Genomic DNA, 25,345 nt, shown 5'->3' with positions numbered 1-25,345 from the left:
ATTGCTTATACAGCTGCACTGGCTCCCCGTTGAATCCAGAGTCCATTTTATGATTCTGGTTCTGACATTTAAAGCTCTTCAAGAACAAGCACCAGTGTACATCATTGAACTTTTACAGCCCTATGCCCCTAGTAGGTCCCTGAGGTCTTGTGACCAGGGCCTACTTGTTATTCAGTATACAAGACTGAAAACCAAGGGTGATAGAGCTTTTGCCACTGTGGCCGCCAGACTGTGGAATTCTCTTCCTCAGAACTTGAGATCTGCAGACTCAGTGATTACTTTTGAAAAACAGCTAAAAACACATCTTTTTAAAATTGCATTTTGTTAACTTTTGACTGTTTTTGTTTTATACCTTGTAAAGCACTTTGTGATCTTTTATCTAGAAATGTGCTATATAAATAAAAATTTACTTACTTACTTACTAAATTTAATAGGTGGCATGCATACCTTTGATGTGGTGGAAGCTGGTACTCAAGACCGCCATCTTGCTCCAGGATGGTGAATGTGTCCAGGTAGTCTGCTTTGGTCTCTTCAGAAGAGTCTTGATCTGACTCTGACTCCGCTTCCTCAGGCTGACTTTGTTCACCAAACACACTGAATACTTTAATAAAGTTCGAGCCACTGTCTGTTCTCGTTCTTACTACTTTTCCCCTTATTCTGTATTAACAATGAATGTCATCAAGGGCACCAGCTGGGACATCAAAGGTGTGGGACCCTTTCAACCTCTGGCAAGGAAGGCAGCAGATCTCCTCATCTATCCAATGAGCGGTGACTCCTATGAAACTTTGCTGGTGTGCTGTCCAACAATCTGTAGTGGTGGCAACATGGCTTACTTTACTGAGGTGCAACATCAAAGTTTTTTTCATCTGATTGGCAGCTCCCTCTATTCTGGTCCTGAGAGTGGGTCTGGAAATGACTTTGCATTGAGGATTCAGTGCCAACAAAAGCTCTTTAAAAGAAGGTTGTTCAACCACAATAAATGGATGAAGACCTTCACAAATGAAATTAATCATGAGCTTGTCAACCTTTGCCTGTGATACTCGTCTGTTTGCACCCAATGCCATCACATCACTGATTTTTTGCGTGCTTTCTTGGGGGTTCTGGTTGCTCCAGGGCTCGCTTCCGCGTTGCTATAAAGTCACTGAAGGCCTTCAGCTTGGATGGATGTTTTCTCTGTTAACAAATTTTTTAAAAAAATCAGCATATAAATCAATTTTGTTTTCATTAAACACACCAAATTTTACATAAAATATTTTCCCCCATGAGTCCCTAATAAGACATCAATGCATTACATAGCTACCGCTGGTAAATTATACCATTATACCTCGTGTTTTTTTTTATTTTTTTATTGGACAGTAACAGGCTAGTTAACAGGAGGTTGCAAGTGCTAATTAACAAGTAACAGAAGTCAGCTGTCTTTGACTAATCTAAGGCAAGTGAGCGCTCTGTTATTCTTTTGCCTGCAGTGTGAACAGTGAACATATATGGGTTAAGTAAGAAAGTAGCCACTTCTGTCTTTAATTTAACTATTTTTTAAAATAAGTTATTATTATTAACAAACAGGAAAAACGTAAGTAAACACATTTTCTTTTGGCGATTTACCAACCCAGTAAAAAAAAAGTAAGTTGCGTGGATAACAACGTGCCCGATTACAGCAAGTTGCTAGTACCAACCAACGTTAGCTGTGTTCTTCACAGATGTCTCGACTTAATGTGATTAATTTGAGCACAGCCTTTTTCCTACCATAACGGTACAAGTTTTATTTAACTTACCTCTACATGCTTGCGCAGGTTTGATGTGGAATTTTTAAAAGCTGCTAACTCGGTCTCTCTGGGCAAACACAGCTTACACTGCATAATAAAGCTGTTGCCTTTCTTGGACTTGAAGCCGAAATGGTCCCTTAAATACGGCCAGGGGTTCACATCGGTTTCTTCGAGTTCAGGGTCAGCAGAATTCGATGGGGTTTCTTTTATCACTGGATCCGTAACACCGATGTCAGACTCCATCTTTATTAGGCATTAGGCATGTGCCTTTATTTCCAATGACTTCTAACTGTACACAACCCATGATGATGCCAGACATGACTGCAAATCCCACATCTGACAGTCTCATATTTGGCAGCATCACAGGTATGTGTTTATCACTATAGATAATATATACATAGACAGTGGGGATTTTTAAGTGCTGGATGGTGAGCCACATTCAGTCTCATGTCTTTTCCTTACACTTAGCCATGTTAGGTGTGGCTGTGTGCAGGCAGGAATAGGACCCAAGGTGCAGACTCCGGAAACAGATGTGAACTCAAAACAACTTTAATGTTAAACTCAAATATAACATAACTGGAAAAATCAAAATAAACTTACACCGGAGGAATGACAGAACACACAGCAAAGAAAACGGTAGATCGCGACACGGACACAGAGAAACACAGGGCTAAAATACACAGAGGGAGCAATCAGGGAATGGGTAACAGGAGGGAAACACAGCTGGGGCAAATCAGGCCTAACGAGACAAGGGGAAGCAAAACCAGACACATTAACATCAGACATGGACTTTCAAAGTAAAACAGGAAACACATAACACAAACTGAACAAAGACAGACTCGCACGCACTGCAACAGAGGGAACAGAGACGTGGGACCAGGGCAGACACAGACACTGACTGGACACGGGGATATAGCCACTAAGGACACACAGAGACGCGAACTAGACAAGGGGATACAGCTGACAGGGGAGACAGAGCAGCTAGAGAAGACAAAGACATAAACTATAAGACAGAACTCAAAGAAACCAAAGACTAGAAAGTATAAATAATATAATAAACTCAAAACCCCTGGGTCAACGACCCAGGCATCCTAACAGTACCCCCCCCTTAAGGGCTGGCTTCCAGACAGCCCTTAAGGGGGGGGTACTGGGCGGGGGTACCGCCCACCCCAACCAGGGTGGGCGGCGGGGAAAACAGGATGGAGGGCTCGAAACAAACCAAACAAGGAGCCAGAAACAAAAAAAAAAAAAAAGAACAAACAACGGAGCCTGGAAAGCAACAGAACAAAACACAGGAACAAAGTCCAAAACAACAGCACCAAGGCCCAGGCATAGTCCAAAAGCAAACAAACAAAAGAGCTCACGAAAGGCGCAGAGGCCCAGGCAATAGTCTCAAAAAAGTTCAGGGGGGCCGGCCCGGAGGCTAACGGCACAACAGTCCAAACCCGGGCAGTTCAGGAGGCCGGCCGGGCGGGAGGCACCGGTGGCGACGTAGTTCAGGGGGCCGTCCATGACGGCAATGACGTCCAGTCATCGGCTGGACAGGACGTGCAGGACGAGCAGGCCGGACAGGATGAGCAGGACGTGCAGGACGAGCAGGCCGAGCAGGAAGTGCAGGACGAGCAGGCCGGACAAGATGTGCAGGACATGCAGGCCGGACAAGATGTGCAGGAACAGACAGCATGGAGACCTCAGGAGCAGACGAAGCTGAACACTCGGAGGCCGGACCAGGCGGAGCCGCAGAGGCTGAGGCCGGACCAGGCGGAGCCGCAGAGGCTGAGGCCGGACCAGGCGGAGCCGCAGAGGCTGAGGCCGGACCAGGCGGAGCCGCAGAGGCTGAGGCCGGACCAGGCGGAACTGCAGACTCGGGGGCCGGACCAGGCGGAACTGCAGATGCAGGACCAGATGGAACTGCAGACTCGGAGGCCGGACCAGGCGGTGGAGCCGGTAGTGGCTGAACGGCCTCGCCAGAACCATCAGCAGACACTGGGACGTGCTGGCTGGGTCCTCCCGGACCCCCAGCTGACAAGGCAAGAGGCTGAACGGGCCCCTCGGACCCTCCAGGGGAAACAGGTGGCTGAACGGGCCCCTCGGACCCTCCAGGGGAAACAGGTGGCTGAACGGGCCCCTCGGACCCTCCAGGGGAAACAGGTGGCTGAACGGGCCCCTCGGACCCTCCAGCGGAAACAGGTGGCTGAACGGGCCCCTCGGACCCTCCAGCAGGAAGAGGCGGCTGAAGCGGTTCCTCGGACCCTCCAGCGAAGACAGGTGGCTGAAGCTGTTCCTTGGACCCTCCAGCGGAAAACAGGCGGCTGAACGGGCCCCCCCTCGGACCCTCCAGCGGAGACAGGTGGCTGAACGACAGGTGGCTGAACGGGCCCCTCGGACCCTCCAGCGGAGACAGGAGGCTGAAGCGGCCCCTCGGACCCTCCAGCGGAGACAGGTGGCTGAACGGGCCCCTCGGACCCTCCAGCGGAGACAGGTGGCTGAACTGGCCCTTCGGATCCTCCAGCGGGAAGAGACGGCTGAAGCGGTTCCTCGGACCCTCCAGCGGAGACAGACGGCTGAACGGGCCCCTCGGACCCTCCAGCGGGAACAGACGGCTGAGCAGCTAAGTGACCCCGTGGCTGAGCAGCTGATGCAAAAAATATAGCCCCAGAATAAATAGTCCCATGGCCCGAAGAAAAAGAAAAAGTGTCCTTTTTGCTCACCACAGCCGGTTGTTTTGACATCCCGGGGTCCAGCTGTGGGGTGACACACCGGTGGTGCGGCCGCCGCTTCCTCCTCGGTGATGGCTCCAATGGGCCGGGCAACTCCAAGTCCGGCGGGCTGGGCAGCACATCTTTCTCTGAGTTGGGTAGGTGAGCGGTAGCAACAGGGGGATGCAGATCAAGCTCATTAAGGAAAAACTCCTGTATGAGTGGGTGAAGTGAGTCCAAAAGCCAGGGGAGACCAGAAACCAGTCGCTGTAGCCGGTTCGCTACAGCACGCTGAAATTCCTCCCCAGAATGATTCAGCCACAGGTCACATAATTTATCCACTGAATAAATTATATCCTCCCTGAGCTCTTCAGACGGGGCGATTGCTGCTGGGTCCATGTACTGGTCGCGATCTTCTGTTAGGTGTGGCTGTGTGCAGGCAGGAATAGGACCCAAGGTGCAGACTCCGGAAACAGATGTGAACTCAAAACAACTTTAATGTTAAACTCAAATATAACATAACTGGAAAAATCAAAATAAACTTACACCGGAGGAATGACAGAACACACAGCAACGAAAACGGTAGATCACGACACAGACACAGAGAAACACAGGGCTAAAATACACAGAGGGAGCAATCAGGGAATGGGTAACAGGAGGGAAACATAGCTGGGGCAAATCAGGCCTAACGAGACAAGGGGAAGCAAAACCAGACACATTAACATCAGACATGGACTTTCAAAGTAAAACAGGAAACACATAACACAAACTGAACAAAGACACAGACTCGCACGCACTGCAACAGAGGGAACAGAGACGTGGGACCAGGGCAGACACAGACACTGACTGGACACGGGGATATAGCCACTAAGGACACACAGAGACGCGAACTAGACAAGGGGATACAGCTGACAGGGGAGACAGAGCAGCTAGAGAAGACAGAGACATAAACTATAAGACAGAACTCAAAGAAACCAAAGACTAGAAAGTATAAATAATATAATAAACTCAAAACCCCTGGGTCAACGACCCAGGCATCCTAACAAGCCATTAGCTTGCAGTTTATACCAAGAGTAGAATTAACAACCCTTTTTTTCTGAAACTTCTTTATGCCAGCTCTTTGAACTGTTTGCTTGTATAACTTCATCAATTTAAACTCTTCATGTTTAGAAACACCTTCATAAAATCTGATCATCACCATATCAGTCATTTTGCTAAAAGGCAAGAGTACAGAGGGTAAAAAAGTTTTTTTGTAATTTCTTTGAGTAGTACTTCTCCAGGCTTTTTGAAGGACATTCAAAGCTCTTCTTTGAATGTTGTCTACTTTTTGATCCATTCTCTGTCAGGATGATCCCACAATGCTTCAATAATGTTGACATCCGGCTCTGTAGAGCCGATAGTGTTCCATTGTGTGTTTTTCTCTCCAGGTATGTCTTTATTCAGTTGCCAGTATTTTTGAGTTAACTGTCATCTGGAAAAATTGAATGATGGATCAAAATCTGACGGTGCTTTTCTTTGTACATAATTCCATCAATGTTGACACCATTGGCTGAAATGCCAACACAAACCATCACAGAGGTGAGATGACCCACTACAGCTCACCTTTCTTTCAGCGAGTCTGTGTAACCCTTCTGCAGCATTGGAAATGAGTTGTGGCTTTTTTCCAATCAACAACACTGGTAATATCTGAGTATAGTGTGCTTTACAAAAACCTTCATTCAGTTCAATTCAGTAAATCACAACAACAGTCGCCTCAAGGAGCTTTATATTGTAAGGCAGACCCTATAATAATATTTTACTTGTTTCCCTGAGACATCATTCTGGATTTTGGTTATTCCTTGACCTATTTTGTTGTACTGAGCAGCATCTCCATAATAACTGACTCACACCACTGACAGTCCTGACCACGCATGCCATGATTGGTTAAAGTTCTCTTTAATTTAAAACAAGCATTTTTCTAATTGGCATTTGTGTGCATCTCCCGTTTGTGATGGCTGGTTTGTGAAAACTACACGTGCTGTATCTGTCCTTTTGTGCTTCTTTTTATTAATAAGATGGAAAGCATTTCTCATGACATCAGTGGCAGTGTAACATATATTAGCTAAATAAAAAAATGAGCGCTGTGTATAGCAGAAAGCTGTTTCACAACTGAATACCCAGTATTCAGGTAGCGTGGTGAAACTAAACTTTTACATGATAACTTTGTCTTGCTTGATGCAGACACAAAGATATTTACATAGCTGTTCTATGCAAATGCATGCACACATACATACAAGTATGGACACGCACTCACCTCATTTCTCTTTCCTTCTCACTTGACCTAAAGGTCAGCTAAAGGCCAACTAATTGAGCCGAGGAAGAATGCATCATTAATTATGAATACAGTGTCAACATATAGAGCTAGAAGATGAGGACAGCAGAGGAGAAAGTGTGGAGTAGAGCGACACTATATATTGTGTTGCCTTCTTTCTCTCTTCCCACCTGCTAAATGTCATTGCTTTCCTTGTCATACCTCAGGTCATGGTGTGCTCGCCTCCTGCTGCGTCTACACACACAGACACACACAGACACACACTCATTGCACAGACAGGCTTCTCATTGCTGGCAACAGTATGAATGTGATTCTAAGATACACTGAAATATGAATGCAGTGCTCTTATGTCGAGATCTGATTGGATTAGTTGTTCTAACTCTCTATACTTTGAACTCAGCCCTGACACATGTTTGTGTCAGGAGCACTAAGCAATTACGATTCAGCAGATGTTACATTTGCTCATTTAAATCTTTATTGATTAAATGTTTATCAGATTTTGGATCCATTTGCATCTAATTCCCACTTTTGGTAACAGAACCCTGTAACTCAATCAGCAGCAGTAATTGTCCTATTTGCATGTACCGCAGTCTTGCTGCTGGTTGTTGGTGGTGTTGCATCGCAAGTGAGCTGCTGGAAGACAGATAAATGCAGGATGAGCTGACTGGGATAAATACAGAGTAGAATAAATAGGGCTGAAGGATTTGAAGGACAATAATTGCAATTTGTTTCACCAATACTGTGATTATATTTTATAAATTAACACTGAAGAACACTTGTGACAAACTAAATAGACTTTCTATAGAAAAATTGTACACGTTTACTTCACATTTATTAAGGAAGAACCTAAGACTGTGACTGGTGTTCAAAAGATTACAATTTTAGGTACTGTGGGAAAAAGCGAAGGAAATGAGCTTCCACTGAAGGGTGCTGGAGCTCTAGAGGGGGTGAGGGGCTCGCTCATATGGGATGGACTCAGAGTAGAGCTTTTACCACTTCTCATCAAAAAGGAGCCAGTTGGGGTGGTCTGGGCATTTGACCAGGATGCTTCCCAGACACCTCCTGTGTAAGGTGTTTTTTTGCTTCCACCTGGGAAGAGATAATGGATTATGTCTCTCCAACGCCTTAGTGTCCTCCTTGAGAGCTAGATTAATAAGCCCCCAGAACTCATACATGTACAAATGATTTAGCATTTCTCTAAACCAAACCGTGGTTGCTGGATGATCAGACATGCTGTCATAGCCCAAAATAGTGTTTAAGTCACTCTTTTACTCTCTCTTTCATGCTTTCATGTGCTTTTATTTTTGCTTCTAAGCATTATAAGTGGTCTGTTTGTTTAATAATATATATGGTTATGTCTTTGTTTTATTATTCATAGACTTCTCGCTCTTTTCTATGCATAGATGCTTTTGTGCCTTTGGTTTTCTTATAGTATTCATGAATGCCTTCAAACTGTCAGGAATTGCAGATGGGAATATGTCTGCGTGGCTGAATTGGGCACATTTATACGATTGACCCAAGTACTGTTGTTAATTATTGTGCATTTTCTATTAAAAACAGGCAAAACAAAACAAAAATTGATTGTTTTTAGTTTAGTCAGATTGGAGTAGGAAAATTTCCATGATCACTTGACCGTGATGGGATCGAGAATAAAAAAAAAAACTCTTTCATTTTACTTCTTACTTTAATAATAACAGAAAGATTAAAACCTTTCACCAGAAGCACGCTTTAGCCAGGTCTTACCAACTTTACATGGGTAGCATATAATTACTATACTACCATTACTCCAGCTGTTTGTTAATAGTTGTTATTCTCTATTTTGTCTATTTGTACATACTGTATGCTGTTTACACCAGCACAAACAGGGCTTTAATTACATTCTGCCATGCAGTACTTTGATAATTTTCCCTCTCACATTGGTCTCACTGAATTATATTGTAATTATAAGCTTGTCATCATATTAGCTTTTAATTTATACCACCAAGTGCATGTCTAATCCTGCACTGTCTTTTCTTCCAGGTTGGGCCTCTCCAAAGCTACCAGGAAGCTTCTCAGCACACACTTTGTGTCTGATGACAAGTCTCAGCGCTCGACACCAGGATTTGGAATTTTTGTTTAACCAAAAGAAAACATTCTTTCTTGAAATGTGACAAAGTCTTGCAGTTGTTACAGTCCTGTAGAGTTTAAAGACTCTGGTTCATGAGCAAGGATTTTTTTTCGCTGTGCGCTCTGTCACAAAGGTGCAAACAGAACTACAGAGCTACAGCTGAGGGGCACTGGTAGCCCTGAATAATTGCCCCTCGACTGAAGGCGCCAAAAAGGCTTTTTCTTGGATTGTCAGGATATTATTAAAGGTCACTATCCTTTCACCCCTCTTCCCCCTTGAGCCCCGTCTCGCTGCTTCATTTTTTCCCTCTCTTTTTTAAATTCCTCAGCCCTTGACTTTCAGATTATTGTGGGATTAAATATTTGGCCCTCAGAAACCCCTGTTCAAATGTCATTTCCCACCCAGGAGTATACTGAGACTGAAACTTTAACCAAAATAACACCCAGGAGGAAGCAGTGAAGGAGAAAAGAGGGCTGGAAGAGGAAGGAATAGAGGAGACTGAAGGGCAGATGGCTTCACTGCTTGAAAACACCAACAGCTGGATGAATAAAACATTTGAACATTTGAGTAGAGAGCGAGTCGTGACATCTGGCTGAGGAGTGAGTGACTCGCGTTGCTGCTTTCCTCCTTTCTCCTTGTTCACTTCACTCTTTTCACTGACCTACATCCTTGTCTTCTTCACCCCCTCCCATCCATCTTTCTTTTCTCTCATGTCATCCTCGCTCTCTCTGTGGACACAGGAGTTCAGGTGGTCACTCAGACAGACAGAAACAAGCTTGTGACTCTGCTTGTTTCTACTTCTTGCGTTCCACCTTTGCGTGCCCTCTCCTGCTTGCCCTCCTTGTCTCTCTCTCTACCTCCTCTACGGTGTGGTGTGTGTGTGTGATGGTGCGTCCCCTCCTCTCGGCCCTGGAGACATGCCTGTGCAGGAGATGGCGGTGAGTCCTGTCAAGTCTCTGTACTGGGAGCAGTTCCCTTCCATGTCGCAGTGCCGCGTCTACTGCACGCCTGTTTACCACGAAGGCCTGGTCTATGTGCTCGGGGGCTGCAGTGAGACCGGCATGCCTCTGGACAGCGTTGAAGTCCTGGATGTAGAGAGCCAGACGTGGAGCCAACTGCCTCCACTGCCTACTGCGCGGGCGGGGGCCTCAGCTGTGGTGCTAGGGGGCCAGGTTATGGTGCTTGGGGGAATGAATCAGCAGCAGACCCCTCTGGCCTCTGTGGAAATGTACCACCCCGATGAGGGCAAATGGGAGACAAAGGCGAGTCTGGGTCAGCCATCCATGGGAGTCACCACAGTGGAGAAAGGTAAGAAAGCGTAATCCACCTGCGCTGCTCTGCTTTGTGATATTGTTGTCACACTGTCACAGTTTTCTCACTTTGAAACTTAAATCTGCTGATCTCAAAGAGCAGTGTCCAATCATGGCTTAGTATTTGTAACCAGTTTAGTTAAAGATGTACTTGTTATTGGTTTACTGCAGCTTTGATGAGGTTACAGGTAAATATTTGTAGGATGGGCAATCCTTTTAATTTTACATGTTCAAGTTTTACCTCTTTCCATATACTACTTCCATTCATCCAATAACTGGATTGTTTCATGTGTATGATCACTGATGTGCCATCTAGTAAGGATGTCCCAGAAAGCATAAAGGTGACAGGCAGCCAGTCTGTTAATTTCAATGTATTTTTCTCTTTTTTTGCCACATGTTAGCTATGTTAGCTTTCCTGTTTGCTAGCAGGAAAGAGGTGTTCTATGTATGTTGGTCAGTGTTTTTGATTTATCCACCAAATGGGGTTTAGTGAGCTGATACACATGAAAAGCTTAAAGATGACACATTGCATGTGGGTTTGGGTGGCTGTATCTCAGGTTTTAGGTCATCTACTAATCAGAAGGTTGGTGGTTTGATTCCTGGTTACTTTCGTCTGCATGGTGGTGTACTTTTGGGCAAAGTACTGAACCACAAGTTGCCCTCTGATGCATCTATCAGATGGTGAATTTTAGATGGAAAGCATTTAGGTTTAGAAACAAGTGCTTGTGTGATGAGGCATGTTTTGTAAAGCACCATATAAAAACCAGTCCACTTCTCCTTGGCTCTTCTCTCTTGTGTTATTATGTGTGATGTAATACTTCCTGGGGCGCTTGATTTATTGGCTTTTAGTTAGATTTATTGCCATCAACAAAATAACTACTCTTTCACTTCACTTGTTGCTGGTCAATTCCGTTTCCCACGCACGTTGCCTTTGTGTGAGGAGTTGCACTCACAGTGAGAGCAGGGAGAGGAGAAACTAGCATGAGCAGAAATAACAGCAGCACACAGTAAAGACTCCCACACTTAGCTGAAATGAGAAAAATGCAACAAAAGGCAAGTGATGACATTAATTTTTATTTTTCATTTACTCTCATTGTTTTTTACAATGCTGATCTGCTGATACAATGCTTTGTATCAGCAGATACACAAAGCCAAGTTAGTCAGCATTTCACCAGAGCTGAAAAAAGCTAGATCATAGAGATAGCGTGTCCAGTCTTTGTTTGACAGGTTTACCTATTTGCAGAGCACTCCTCTGCTTGTGTTTGATTTTGCATGCCCTCCCTCAGTGACTCCAAAAAATCTTTACATAGGCTCATTAAGAACTGATGAAGAAGAGTATGCAGCTGCTTTGACGTATTTGTTAGGCTTTAAAACAGTCACAGCAGAAACAAACTCAATTCTCCGAGGTGTCGAAGTTAACTAATTAGCATCTCATTTTGGTAGAAGCTTTTCAGATGCTAAAGTGTCTCCTGAGTGGGAGGTTTTTCTCTTGTGATTAAAGCTGAGTGGTGCTCAGATCGATTGCTGCTCGCACAAGTCGTGATGTTGGTGCTTAGCTTTGGTTTAGGTTCTGTAAATACTGCACGTGGCCAGGCCCAAAGTTCTGATTATGTAAATGGTCAATAGATTAGTTGTGGGTGTCTGTGCTCATGTCTGCTGTGTGCATGCTTCCTCGTGTACGCAGAATGTCACCGAACGTAGCTCGTGCAGAGGGAATCATCACGCGGTCTGCCTCCACTGAATAAACATACTGGACTTCATGCTCATTCCCCAGGCGTGTGCTGGCTGTCAGTTTGTGTATGTTGGCAGGAGGAAGGGAGAGTCGTGAGAAAGCGAGGCTGAGGGAGAAAGAAGACAAGACAATGAACTGATCTCCTTTCCAATAAAGGGGAAAAGATGGAGTCCATATCTTTAGCCAAAAAGTCCAGAGAGATTTACATTTTTACAATACGGAGCAAAAAAACTGAGAACAGAAGGAGAATAAAAGAGACATCCACTTGTTGAAGTGCTTCTTCCTGCTGTTTCTTTTGTTTACATCTCAGGCTGCTTTCTGTTGAGCGCTGGCCTTATAAACTGAGGAATCAATATGACCTTTCAAGGTAATAGAGACAGAATAAGGGAATATTTCTCTGATGTGCATGTATATATGCCCTATACTGTTTTAAATATACAAGAGACAGAGCACAGGTGCTGCTGATGAGGGAACTGCAGATCGGTTTGATCCTTGTAGCTTGTTTTTGGAATGTGTTATCAAATAATTATTAAAACTTTACATGGTTTAGTATTATGGGTATATTACGATGAAACATTGTGCAGCTATGATGCAGTAATTTTGTGAAATGTGCAGAGAGATGTATTAGAAACACTGTCAAACATTCTGCTTTTGGATCAGTGATTCTTTTTATCTAAAGTGTTTGGAGGGAATTGGACTCTACTAAATTTCTTTGCTATTAACTGAATGGCAGAACTCTTGGGTGAAGGACTTAACACTGTTAATAATCTAGTTTTAATCTACACATATTTGGTGTGTGGGAGATTTCATGTTTTGAAGTTTTAGCATCTTTGAATAACTGCCTGATGTTACTTTTTTTCTAAACATACTCTAACACACTAACAGTTCTGTCTTGCATGAAAACAATGAATATATCTACTTTATATCCATGTTTTCTACGTGCATCATCAACTATTGATAATGACGTTATGCTTTGTGCTAAGTTTAGCTGCAGTCATTTAAAATGTATAGAATCGAGAGCATATTTTACAACTTTTTTCCGGGGCATCAAGTCAGCTAGGGGCACTTTTCAAATAACCCGACCGGCTAGAAATACAAAAGCTGCCTTTTAAATGAAGCACCAACTGTAATACATAATATAGGCTGAATTCCACACAAGTAAGAATAGATGCATCCAAAGTGGTGATCTGTGAATGAGTCTGATGGGAAAAGTGCTGTATAATGTACCATACTGTATATCATATATCAATAGGGCTGCATTCATTAAAAGCAATATAGAAAAACAACTGTGTCTGTTAATAGATTTATCAGTAGCCATGTCAAAGCCCCATTACCAAGACACCAGAAGATCTGACTAAAATTACAGTAGTGTATACTGTGAAGTTAATGTGACGCCTAAATGAAGTTATTCTTGTGATAAGACAATGTTAGTGTTGTTCTTTCAGTTTTAGTCCCAGTGGTTTTAAATGGTGTATGAGAAAAAAAAAAAATATATATATAAATATACTAGAGATGCACCGATTACAGTGGGAGGTAGTGATAGGGATTTTTTGTCAATTCCAGTTTTCTATCCAAGTACAACTAACAGCATATGAAAAGCAAAATCAACTTTTCTTCAACCCTCAATCTTTATTTTCATAATAATAATTAAAAGAAATCAAACCTTATAAATTTCCCCAAATTGTTACTTATTTCAGTAAAACATTTCAGCGTACCAAGATTCGTAACTTGGGTAAGACATTTCACCTACCGCCTACTGGTGTTGGCCAGAGGGGCCGATGGCGCGATATGGCAGCCTCGCTTCTGTCAGTCTGCCCCAGGGCAGCTGTGGCTACAACCGTAGCTTGCCTCCACCAGTGTGTGAATGCGAGAGTGAATGAATAGTGGCATTGTAAAGCGCTTTGGGTGCCTTGAAAAGCGCTATATAAATCCAATCCATTATTAAAACAACTGAAAATAAAGAGGTGCCAATAATTCATTGAAAAAGTTGCTGTACATCCACCTTTGTGTGATAGATTTGATCTTACCAAACAAAAGCAAGTGGAACATATTTATATATAACAAAACAAATGTCAGGTATTTGAGATATTACACCATTTTCCAATACATTTATAAATTCAATACATTTTTTCACCCATCTTATTAATTTTCCCCATAACTGCTTTGATCCTTTAGCTCTTATCAAGGCTGCTGGCTTGTGGCTGGCTCTCTGCTCTGGATACAGCTTTAGCTTTAGCCTCTTTGCGTTAGTGCAATGTTTCAGATCTGTTAAAATTCAATATTTATGTTTACCCAGCCAGCAGCGAACTCAAGCAGGAACATGCTTTGAGTGCGGAAACCAGTTTAACCATTAGAGAAAAAGTGCCATTACAGAAAAGCTTAACATTAACAGCATGGATGCTCATGTTTCCAGGTTCGTAGTTTCCAGAGAAACTGCAGTGCAGTGTGGAAGGAAGTAGGAAGGAAAAAATACAAAGGAGTGCAACTTATAGTTTTCTATCATTTTTTTCATGCACTATTTCCAGTCTTCTGTCATTATTATCATTTTCCTTACCATCATGTAGAGCTGGGCGATATGAGATTTTTTCATATCACGATATGTTTTTTTCATTTCAGGCGATAACGATATATATCACGATATAAGCCAAATAACTATATTTGTAAGATTTAAATGTGCCGTTGCTCACAAGTAAAATGTGAAATAATCAGCAGCTTGTTTTGATTTAAATATTTATTTCCCATAATAAGTTCAACAGGGTAGATGTACTTAAGGAACATGAGACTTTTTCAGATAAATAAAGGCAAATATTGCAAACTACACAAAAGGCAGCCGCTAAATTGTTTAAGTTTCAAAATAGAACAAACAAAAACAGACTAAATTGTCAATTCCACTTAGAAACAAAATATTAATTCTAAAAATAAATCTTAGTTTGTTTTACAGAAGAACAGACAAAACTGACTAACTTTTGTCAATATCAAATAAACTGAGAACTAAAAGGAAATTCTCAATCTCTCCTTGTTGTATAGCTTAGCTTTTCAAACAGTTTTAACAGTTACTTTAGTCTGACAAAAGCCGAATGACGAATTAGCGCTTCCAGTCAGAGACTGAGGCTACGTCCACACGTACACGGGTATTTTTGAGAACTGAGATTTTCCGTTTTCGTTTTAAAAAATAATCCCGTCCACACGTAAAGGCAGAAATGAAGGAAAACGCTGCTATGAACATGCCAAAGCAGCAGGTGGCGCTAGATTCCTAACCGTGCAGAAATGTTGGCCAATCAGAAGTCTAGAAGCCTCGGTGGGAAAAAGTAAACAAAGCTGGGGCATAGAAGCAGAACCGAGTCGTATGTGTGGACGGACAGTAACTGTGTGTATATGTAAGCATTTAAACACTGCAGAGAGTAGAATTAACAGTAACAGTATTGTAGAAATTCATTTCACCGAAACAATAACGTGGCGCAGTGTGACGCATGCACCAGTTTATTGTATTTCCAGACTTGCTTTCGGCACAATTTACAGTGCACGCTACTCTGTTTTTTGTCAGACTTGAAATAGCTGAAATACCTTCACACTACGGAACTTCTATGGCTCTTCCGTTCGACAATCTCTCCGGCGTTGGAACCATCATCTGTTTTCTCCTCGGTCACGCTCGGTTGATTTTTCTAGTCGGCACACTCATTTCCTCCATTACGCGCTGGCTCCATTACCCGCTGGCTGCTTCCCAAACAAACACACGTGCGGCTTGGCACTTGTGCTGTACGTAACAAGTCACGCGACGTGACGCTGCGGCTGTGATTGGTTCGGCTCTGCGCTACTTAATTTGGATTGGCTGACCTTTTTTTTTTTTTTTTTTAAGAGGACAAGAGCGGCGAAGTCTATCGCGATAGTTTAATTTCTCTATCGAGTAAAAGTTATATCGCGATACATATCGTTATCGTTCTATCGCCCATCATGATAGCAGCGTAGTGTATTCATGTCTTTGTGTTTGTTCCCAAACTCCTCTAAGACGACAGCTTCAATCTTGATGAACTTTACCAAGCGTGTCTGTGAAGGCTCTCAGTCATCCAGGTCATCATAGTCTAAGGAGCTTGGAAAGAAAAGCGTCTGGACTTCTTTAATTTTCTTGAAAATTACCAAGCGTACCAAGATTCGTAACATCTATATAGTGATTAATTAAATTATTTTCTTCAAATATAAAGTGACGTTTCTTTTTCTCTGTATTTGTATATAGAAACTGTGGGATTGAGGCCAGTTTATGAGCGTCCGCCCTTTTTACACACGCAAAGTGAATGTTTGCATGTTCATGTGCATGTGACACATACGGTCATCAGAAGGTTTAACAACTGCCAAGTTTTCATTGCTATCTTTGCCATTAACTGAAGGAGAAAAATGAGCATGACTGGCAGGGAGAGGGGAATCTTTTGAAAGATTTGAATTTATATCCAAAGAACCAAAACCAAAATAAAAGTCCACAAGTAGTCACTGCAAACAGCGGGTGTCGTTTATTTTTACGAGGTAAAGTCTTACCATGCCTTTTCAGTTTTTTTTCCATCTCAATTTCTATGCTCACAGTTACTGATATTCATGTGAGGGTCAAACTCTCTGATCTGTATCTCTGTGAAGGTTCTCAGTCATTCAGGCCATCGTAGTCTAAAGAGATTGGAAAGCGTCTGGACTTCTTTAAGTTCCTTGCAGACGTTTGACCTCTCATCCGAGAAGCTTTTTCAGTTCTAAGAGCAACTGGTGGAGAGTCCCAGACTTTAAGCCTTATGGGAGTGTACCCCCTATTCATAAACTCATGGCACAACATAGAAGAGCCACCTCGACTGGACAAGACTCGGCTGTCCATCTGCACCTAAAGGACAAAGAGGACGCCAGTGTTCACATTTTGGACAGAGAAGACAGATGGTTTGAAAGAAGACTGTGAACAACCATCTTTGAACAGAGGCGGGGGCTTACGACACCAACTGCCTGCCATCTATAATCCAGTTTTGAGATCCCTTCCCAGACACCTAAACGCCCACTCACATCCTGGGCCTTTTGACCTCAGTAAATCACATGATAGGGTGGGGCTAGGTTTCACAGTGGGTTCACTCGAAACCTTGGCTGATTGTGACCTACACCCGTAATGACACCTTGGCTTGTATGATTAGGTAGAGGATCAAAAGGGGGTCCATGACCCTCTTGGGGATACTCCCATAGGGCTTAAAAATCTGGGACTCTCCACCATTTGCTCTTAGAACTGAAGAAGCTTCTCAGATGAAACATCTTCAAGGAACTTAAAGAAGTCCAGATGATTTTCTTTCCGACCTCTTTAGACTATCTCTGACCTGTAGCAAAATGTCAAAAGTAGTGCTCTTTCCTCTTTAATTGACTGTGTAAATGTGTAGTTTTAAACACTGTGCAAATCACGTTTACTATTAGTTCAGTAGTAATTAAGCTATTTAGGCTTATTATTTAGAGGCTGATCAACAGTTACAAAAAGAGAAAGCATATGTAAAGGAATCAACGAATATAGCTGCCGATGAAATGGGCTGTAAACATGTAGGATGGGGCTGTTGACATTTCATCTTTTCCTGGAAGTTACTTTTTGTTGTTGTCTTCTCAACTCTAACTGTAGTCTGATGCAGGCCTGGCAAAAACCATAGGGTGGGTTTTTACTAGTAGAAAAAGGGATAATAAATAGCACCACAGGTAAATCTTGACACTGAAAAAGCTTAGGACTAAGTTGGTGTGTCTATTAGGATAATGATTTGCTCCAAGTGAGGTCACAGATTAGTGTTATTACTTTGGTTGTTAAAACCTCTGTTGGACAGTTACACAAAAAAGTAGCTATTATACATTACATTATTTTCTCTTTACTGTTAGTTAGTGAAAACTACTAAACACTAAGTACGTGGAACGACAAGACATAACCTGGAACATGAAACACGAAAGGAGATGAGCAGACCATCCAACAACAGGCAGACGAAGACAGAGGACTAAATAAGCCAAGGATAACGAGGGGATGGGAAACAGGAGGGAAACACAGCTGGAACTAATAAGACACAATTTGAACACTTTGAACACAGGACAAGGGACTATCAAAATAAAACATGAAACAGGAGACAAACTCTAAGACGTGGACTTGACACAGGGACCGGGGAAGAAACCGACATGGGAACAAACAGAAAGGAACGAGAAAACAGACACACAAAACGAACATGAAGACAAGGGAGACTAGACATGAAATGTGGAATAGAGAAGAGGCAAAGTAACAAAACTTAAAGATTAGAAACTACAAAATATAAGCAGATAGTAACTAGGAAAACTTGAAATACAAATGACTACACCATGAAAAAAATCAAAGAATATTCATAAACCAGAACACATAAGCGCTGCATCCCCAGAGCCAGGACCATGACGGAGTCATTGCTTTTGTTACCTGTTGGATATGAGGTTCTGGCTGCTGGGGTGGAGTCCACATGCATTCACCCATAATGTCATTCTGGGTCTTTCGCTAGTTTCACATTAGCATGCTGTCTGTGCAGATGTGTACCGAGCTGTGTTAGCAGCAAATTGCAGTTGTCTCAGTTGCATTTCACCATCACTCTCGTCTTTTTGTGAAATGAAAATAAAAGCAATGTCTAATGTTGGTTTTGATTCATTTTTGATTCATTGCTCAGCTGTAGCTGTTTGTCATTTGTGTTACAAATGACAAACACTGAATACAAATGCTGTGTATATGTGCATACTCCTGCATGTGTAGCACCCTGGCTGCTGTATTCTGGTTGGTACTGTGATATACTCTAAACTATGCAGTTCCCTGTACGAATTCTTAAAGTGCTACTGATACCATAACAGGCAGAATTCACATTTTGAGGCAAACTTTTGTTGTGAAACTGTTGTAGGATCTTTCTTTCAGGGATGCAGAATTTAAATGAGATATGAGGTGAGCCTGATGGAAGTCTAGAGTGATGAGAGGCAGTGGTCTTTAAATTTTCTTACTTCATTTAAATAATAACCGTAAGGCGATGAAGGTTAGTATCCAAGCTACAATGTTCTGGCTACAGCTGGGAAGTAGCACCAAGGGACACACGTTTACCTCCTCACACAGCCATGAATGCAGTAAGAATCTAGTCTCACAGTGAAATGTGTAAAAGCTACATTGTCAAAAACATGTATTAACCTCACTGAAGGCTCTAAAATTCTAAAAAGCCTTTTTTGTTCTTTTCTGTAGACCTTTATTGACGGCGTCATATGAATAGATTTTTGCCATTATTTTTGCACTTTGTTCAGTGTTAGATTTAGTTTGTTCATTTGCTATGTTAGGCTTTCATATGTTTTCTGTTACTTTTGTTGCAAATGCTTCTTTGGTTAGATTTGGGAAAATGTAAGAAATTTGTGTGATATTTGGGAAATTTTTCACATCAGAGTTTGGGTTAAATAAACCCTTTCACAGCATTAACTCATATCAAGGCTCTGTTTTTCTTTTTACTGTTTGCAGGACAGGGCGATAGAGCGTTGCAGTGATGCCTCACAGCAAGACACTTATGTGTGGAGCTTTCATGTTCACCTTATGGGTTTTCTCAGGGTACTCCTGCTGTCCTAAGAAATGCATGTTAGGTTGATCGGTGATTCTAAATTGATGTGAGCATGAATGGTTGTCTGTCTCTCTGTGTTAGTGTTATGGACCACATCCTCGGAGTGGTTCTGGCTCAGGAGGTAAAGGAGGGTGCCTGTCAATCGAGAGGTTGCTGGTTCTACTTTGCATGCCAAAGTATTCTTGGGTAAGATACTGAACCCTAAGTTACTCCTGGTGTGTTCATTGGAGAGTGAATGTTAGATAGATCAAATTTATGCGTAGAATATGGGTGTAGTATAGAGTGCTCATGTACAGCACAAGTACAACACATTCTGATGTGAAATTAGACCAGAAATTATAAATTTATATCTTACAAATTCTGTTGAACTTATTTTTCTCATATATTTTAAATAAAGCATAGATAATATGGTATAAATTGTGAATTTCATCTGAAAGAACAAATCCATCTGAAATTTCTAATAAAACACAGCTATTTATTACATTCCAGAGAGTTCAGTATCATTTCTGGTTCAATGCTGCTCAGTACAAAAGCAGCAGCAGCAGATTGTTTATTGATAGACTAACAGGGCATGCAAAAGGCCGCACACAGCATTCTTTTATATGAGCAGCACTGCTGCTGCTGACACTTTTCAGCTCTTACTTGTGTTTTGGCATGTTTATCATTGTGGGAGAGATCATGAAACATGAAACAGGAGCACTAGAAAGATGGAGATTAGGGCTCCTAAGCTTAACTCTAACCAAACGCATCACATCTACATGACATGAACGTTCCAGCACTGATCCAGCAGAACTCCCACACTCCAAGTGCCTACAGTGTTTACCTCCTCCTACTGGTCCTGTCAAGCTGTCAGAGCTAATATGATTGCATGAATGTGTGCATGAAGACACAGATTCAGGGCGTACTGTTTACTATGCCGTGATCTTGGGATTATTCTACTGTCTGAGATTATCTGCTCTCTGACTCAGCAGAAAGACCAGTTTAAGTTCTCATTAAAGAGTTTTAAGGTTAAATATGTCACTCTTTGATCTTAAAGGCATTTTGCATGTGACAATACGAATCTTTTAAAAATGTATTTATTGTAGAAATAAGTGTTTAAGAGAGGCACGTCAAGAGTTTGAAAATGTTGTATATATACATTTATTATAGAAGTTGACTTAATATCAAGAGAAACAGATGAACACACATTACAGCAGGAATGGTAGATAACAACAAGCAGCTAGGCTTTCCTTCAGGCCCATTGTAGAGCCAAAATACAAAGTGCCATGAGCAGAGAGTCAGCTCATTGTACTTCTAAATGCTCCACTGAGACTAGTCTTTTATTTAGCGGGGCTAAATAGAGGGGCTAACACAAAAAAACATTTCATCCCCAAGGCTGGCTGCTTAAAGGGGTTGTGTTGTCCTTGTAAAGAGATAATGAAATGTTGATTGCTAATATTCCTGGATGACCCAGCTAAGACTAATTTGTCTTTTGGAAACAATTTACCTGAAACATTTAAATGCTTGTCAAGCCTGTGGCCTGGTCACAACAGCAGGTGTTAAACAGCCGAGTTTACATGTGAGGAAGGGTTTAGCTTATTTACTTGTATTAGTCAGATACACATTACATGAAGCTATAAATTGATTGGCGTGGCGTAGAGTGAAATAAGTGTCTGATCCCCTACAACCCAGCCAGAATTCTGGCTCCAACAGATTGGCTGTGCGTCCATCACTGCATGTAGCAAGGCAGAAAACACCAGTAATGATGAGGAGGTACTAAACTGGCCTTTCTTGGCTGGACTGGAGTTCACATTCAGTGTAGATCATGAAGTATTGCTGGATTGATAAATACAACTGTGATCTTTTCTTGGACTTGGACAGCCTCTGAAAGAGAGTGAGAGAGACCAACAAGCAGTTCAGTGAGTGTTGAACATGTGTTGGGAAGTGGTTCAAGGCAACTTCCAGATACTCTCAGCTGATGCCTTCTGATGTTCGGGCTGTGTGTGTGTGTGTGTCTTTCAGATGGTGGTCTGATGATTGACATGTCTTGGACTGCTGCACAGCCCCACATCCTTTCCTCCCTTTACAAATCTTTTTGTGTCCTTTCCTAATTTCATTTCCGCTTCTTTCTCCTTTTCATGCCCTCTCTTTTTTTGGCCTCCTCTCTTCTCCTTTCCTCTCCCTTCTCCTTGAATTTGGTCCTCTCCTCCTTTTATCTAATCCTCTCTCCTCCTTTCTGGACACATCCTTTCATGTGCTTTTCTGTCTTTTGATGTCCTTTTGTATCCTCCACTCTCTTTTCATGTCCTCTCAGCACTTGTCCCCCCCCCTCTCTCATGTGTCGCCCCCTAGCTGTTTTCTACCTCTTGATTCACTCTGCGTTTCCGAGTCGACTGATCAGCCGAGCATTGCTGTTGCTAAGCAACAAGTGTGTGACTGCCGTGTTTGTTTTTAGACCAATCAAAGGGAGCAGGCAGATTATTTGTAAATGCCTGTTTGTGCCATAGACAGAGGGCATATGTGCATTTTCTGTGTTTCTAAGTTAGCAACAGATAGTGCGTGCATTTCAGAGAAAGAGAGGGCATGTTTGTCTGGGTGCTTCATTTCAGCACCCTTTGCTGCTTTCAATGAAGTGAACACTGCATGTCTGTGTGTGTTTTCCTTCCTTGAACCTACAGTCTTATCTTTCCTTCTTTTCATCCCTAATCCCAAAAATGAATGTAAGAGATTTCCCATACCCCAACTTTTGTTGGTTCTGAGCTCCCCTCCTTACGTTACTTTCCTGCAGCCCTCTATTGTTATTATTAAAATATCTCGCTTTCAGTCCTCTGTACAGCAGAGCTTCTTTCTTTTTTTTTTTAATCGCAGCAGGAGCATGACTCAAAAGTGGCATACTCCAGTGATGAGTATAATTTCCCTCTTCTCCTCAGTCTGTGATTAATGACCGTTGCCCTCCTCTCAGTCAACATCCACTGCCTATCTGTCAGCGGGCCTGGAATCCGCCTGACTGAAAAATGACTGTTTCCGCAGGATTGTCAAGCTCCTGATTGATATAAAGTGTGTTTCTATAAGGAAGAAGATAAAGGCACGCTGTCACAGCTTCAAAGTGCTGCGTGAGAGCAGTCTTTGAGGAAAAAAGAGATGTGAAGTCAGTTAAAAACAAAATCCCAAGAAAGTCTCCTCTCTCTCTAGAGAAAAAATACTGCAATGTATGTATATGGTTCTTATCCAAATTTGCCTGATTAATGCACCACAGAAGTCGCCTCCAATTCTTAGAATTGAATTAAATAAGTATGCCTTTTTCTTCCTTTGTGCTCCAGACTTAGGTTATTCATCAAAAGCAAGCTTTAGCTAAAAGCTGTGGAATTTGCAAAACTGTGATGTCCTGGATTTTGGGCTTGTAGAGCTTCCCAGTCTGCTTCATTTCACTACAAGCTGGGTTGCTTTGATATTGTGTATTATGTATTATAAGTTGTGATCATATGCTTTTTCAGTCACATGGATGAATTGATAAGGTGATAAGGTGTAGGTTAGTTGACCTCTGTGTTGTGCCACATCTGATTCTTCTTATTATGAGTGTTTCACATGCTAATATAGTTGTTCGTAGTACGTTTCTAAGCAACATCAAAGAGAAGATCAAAGCAAATATCTTGAGATATAGATGTACCCATTAAAATAACAAATTTCCCTGGAGGAGGAGGGTAAAAGTCTGCCCATGGCTGAGAGAGCTTCCAGTTCATCACTGATGCACACTCAGTTTGTCTCCACGTCTCTTTGTTAACACACTGAAGGAGTGCTAGAGGACACAGAAAGATTTCCTCAGCAGGTTCTGTGTAAGTTTAGCAAACTCAGGTAGTGGCTGTGCAAATTTGTCTAACAAGTTCTTAACAGTCTGTAATAACTGAACACTGCCCATCAGCAGTATTGGATGCCGTGTGGTGAAGCTGGAACAGCTGTGTGGTGTAGCTGCAGGCTACGGATAGACCGCTGCTCATGTGCACTGAGAGAATGAGAAGTGAGAGATTTTGCATGTCGTAATTAGGGAACAAGTTGATGTTTATCAAATCTACAGTGTTGTTAAATCATATCTTTTTTTAAAAGGTTTTTGAACTAGTGTGAAAAAAGGGGTTAATATAGAAAATAGATAACTTAGGTGTGGAATAATTCAACAGCAGCTGTGTGGTAGTGAAGAAAATGGATGGATGCATTTGCAATATTTAAATGTCATAATGTTCATGATTTTCATCTCTGATTTGTCGATGCAGAATAGACTCCAGTGACTCGTCACAGCAGACCAGAAAACCTGGAGGTGATATGAGTTTGGGCAGGACCCTCATTGGATGGGGCTCTGAGTGACCAGGGAGGTGGCAGAGATGTGGAGGCGGGCGACTGAGTAAATGAGTCTGAAAAACAGAATGACAGAAGAGCATTGAGACTTAATGTATGTAGAATGGAGTCAAATTAACTTGCAGAAGGCAAGCAAGAAAATTATTGGATCAGAGTAATAATGTCAGTAATGAGCTTGACAGCATGGGGAAATGGACGTGATGTAAAGAATATACCAGTGGCTGAACACCCAGAAAGCAGGCAGATGAGAGATTGCAGATTACCGTATTGAATTTGTGCATAAGATCCATTTATCAAAAAAAGTCAGGTTCTTATTCAGGGTTTTGAATCAAAATCAAAGAGCTACATTAATTCTTCTGGGATTTTTACCAAGACTATTGAATTAAATGCCTGTTATCTTTAAAATTGTATTCCAGTAGACCGTAATATGGACTGGCAGTCAGACACAGTGGAGTAAAAACCTAACACAGTTGTTCCCTCATTCTGAGAAGGGAAAACCAAGAAAATGATTAAAATCTATCTGCAGTGACCAAATGGAGCCTGATCGAAGAAAATAAATTAAAGCAGTTAATTAAAATTGGAATCTAATTTGCTTTGATCATGCAACCTGTGATGGTAGCTGGTAAGCAACATCCATATTAATGAGTCAAAATTAATACGAAACCCACTGAGAGCCATTAAGATGAGGGACCATCGGGTTCTTTTTGGTTTTTATTTAATTATTCCTTATTGTGAAAAATGCGCTCGTCACACTGCTTCCATGATCTGTTTCTGTGTTGTCTGCTTATGTTAACAAGCTATTTGCATTCATACCTGATCAAACAACAAGCACACAGTCCCGACTTACCACTTCAGTTCTGGTTCACAAGGACAGCTTTGGTACTGATCAACCCCTAGAAAACTATCGCAGAGCCAAATCCATGGTAATCTTTATTTCTTACATCTTTAAGCCCCAAATTACTCTATGAAGGCTTTTAATTGGCACAGCAGGAAAAGTCAAGGATAATTAAACAGATGATCAAAGCTGTACATGTAGACAAAAGCTAGCATGTACAAGGGGTGATAAGCTCATGTTGCACAAGAAGTTGAAATTTTATTCATATACCAGATTTATTATACACAGACTCTATAAATTTGGGAGTTTTCATAAAAAGAACATAACAAATTAGAAATATACATTGAGGCATGTTACGGCTCTTTGATCTGATTCCCTGAAGCTCTGCTGCTCATGACTGACCTGCAGATCACAAAAAGATACACAAATATACACACAGATGCACAGGAACCTTTCAGATTTTAGCTTTAAATGAGCAGGTGTGTAATGGCATGACTCTGAAGAGTTCAGAAAACAAAAAATTGCTGATGCCTGTTATGCTAAAAAGGGTTACAGAATTATCACTGGTCTAGAAACTACCAATCAACAATCAGACTGTGCACAATGGAGAAAATCTAAAACAGCATTGTAACGCTCCACAGGAGCCATCGATCAAAAAAAGATCACTCAACAAGCAAGT

The 25,345-nt window shown here is 42.0% G+C and overlaps 1 protein-coding gene across 2 annotated transcripts in view; it reads left to right on the top strand.

Annotated features, from left to right (window-relative positions):
* The window catches only part of LOC120722674 (kelch domain-containing protein 8B), a 185,716-nt gene that overhangs the window by 71,893 nt on the left and 88,478 nt on the right, over window positions 1-25,345 (top strand). Inside the window, exons 2-3 of one of the 2 annotated variants that reach the window (XM_040013761.1) lie at window positions 8,793-9,127; window positions 9,286-10,188. In XM_040013761.1, the coding sequence (XP_039869695.1) occupies window positions 9,798-10,188 (391 nt within the window). In that variant the 5' untranslated portion in view covers window positions 8,793-9,127; window positions 9,286-9,797. Of the gene's footprint in view, window positions 1-8,792; window positions 10,189-25,345 lie in introns of both variants that reach the window. The other variant, XM_040013760.1, reaches the window with a different exon arrangement.

Source organism: Simochromis diagramma, unplaced genomic scaffold (genome assembly GCF_900408965.1).
Source record: "Simochromis diagramma unplaced genomic scaffold, fSimDia1.1 OVJJ01000705.1, whole genome shotgun sequence".
Classification (NCBI taxonomy): Eukaryota; Metazoa; Chordata; class Actinopteri; order Cichliformes; family Cichlidae; genus Simochromis; species Simochromis diagramma.
This window is presented reverse-complemented; position numbering and strand designations above follow the sequence as displayed.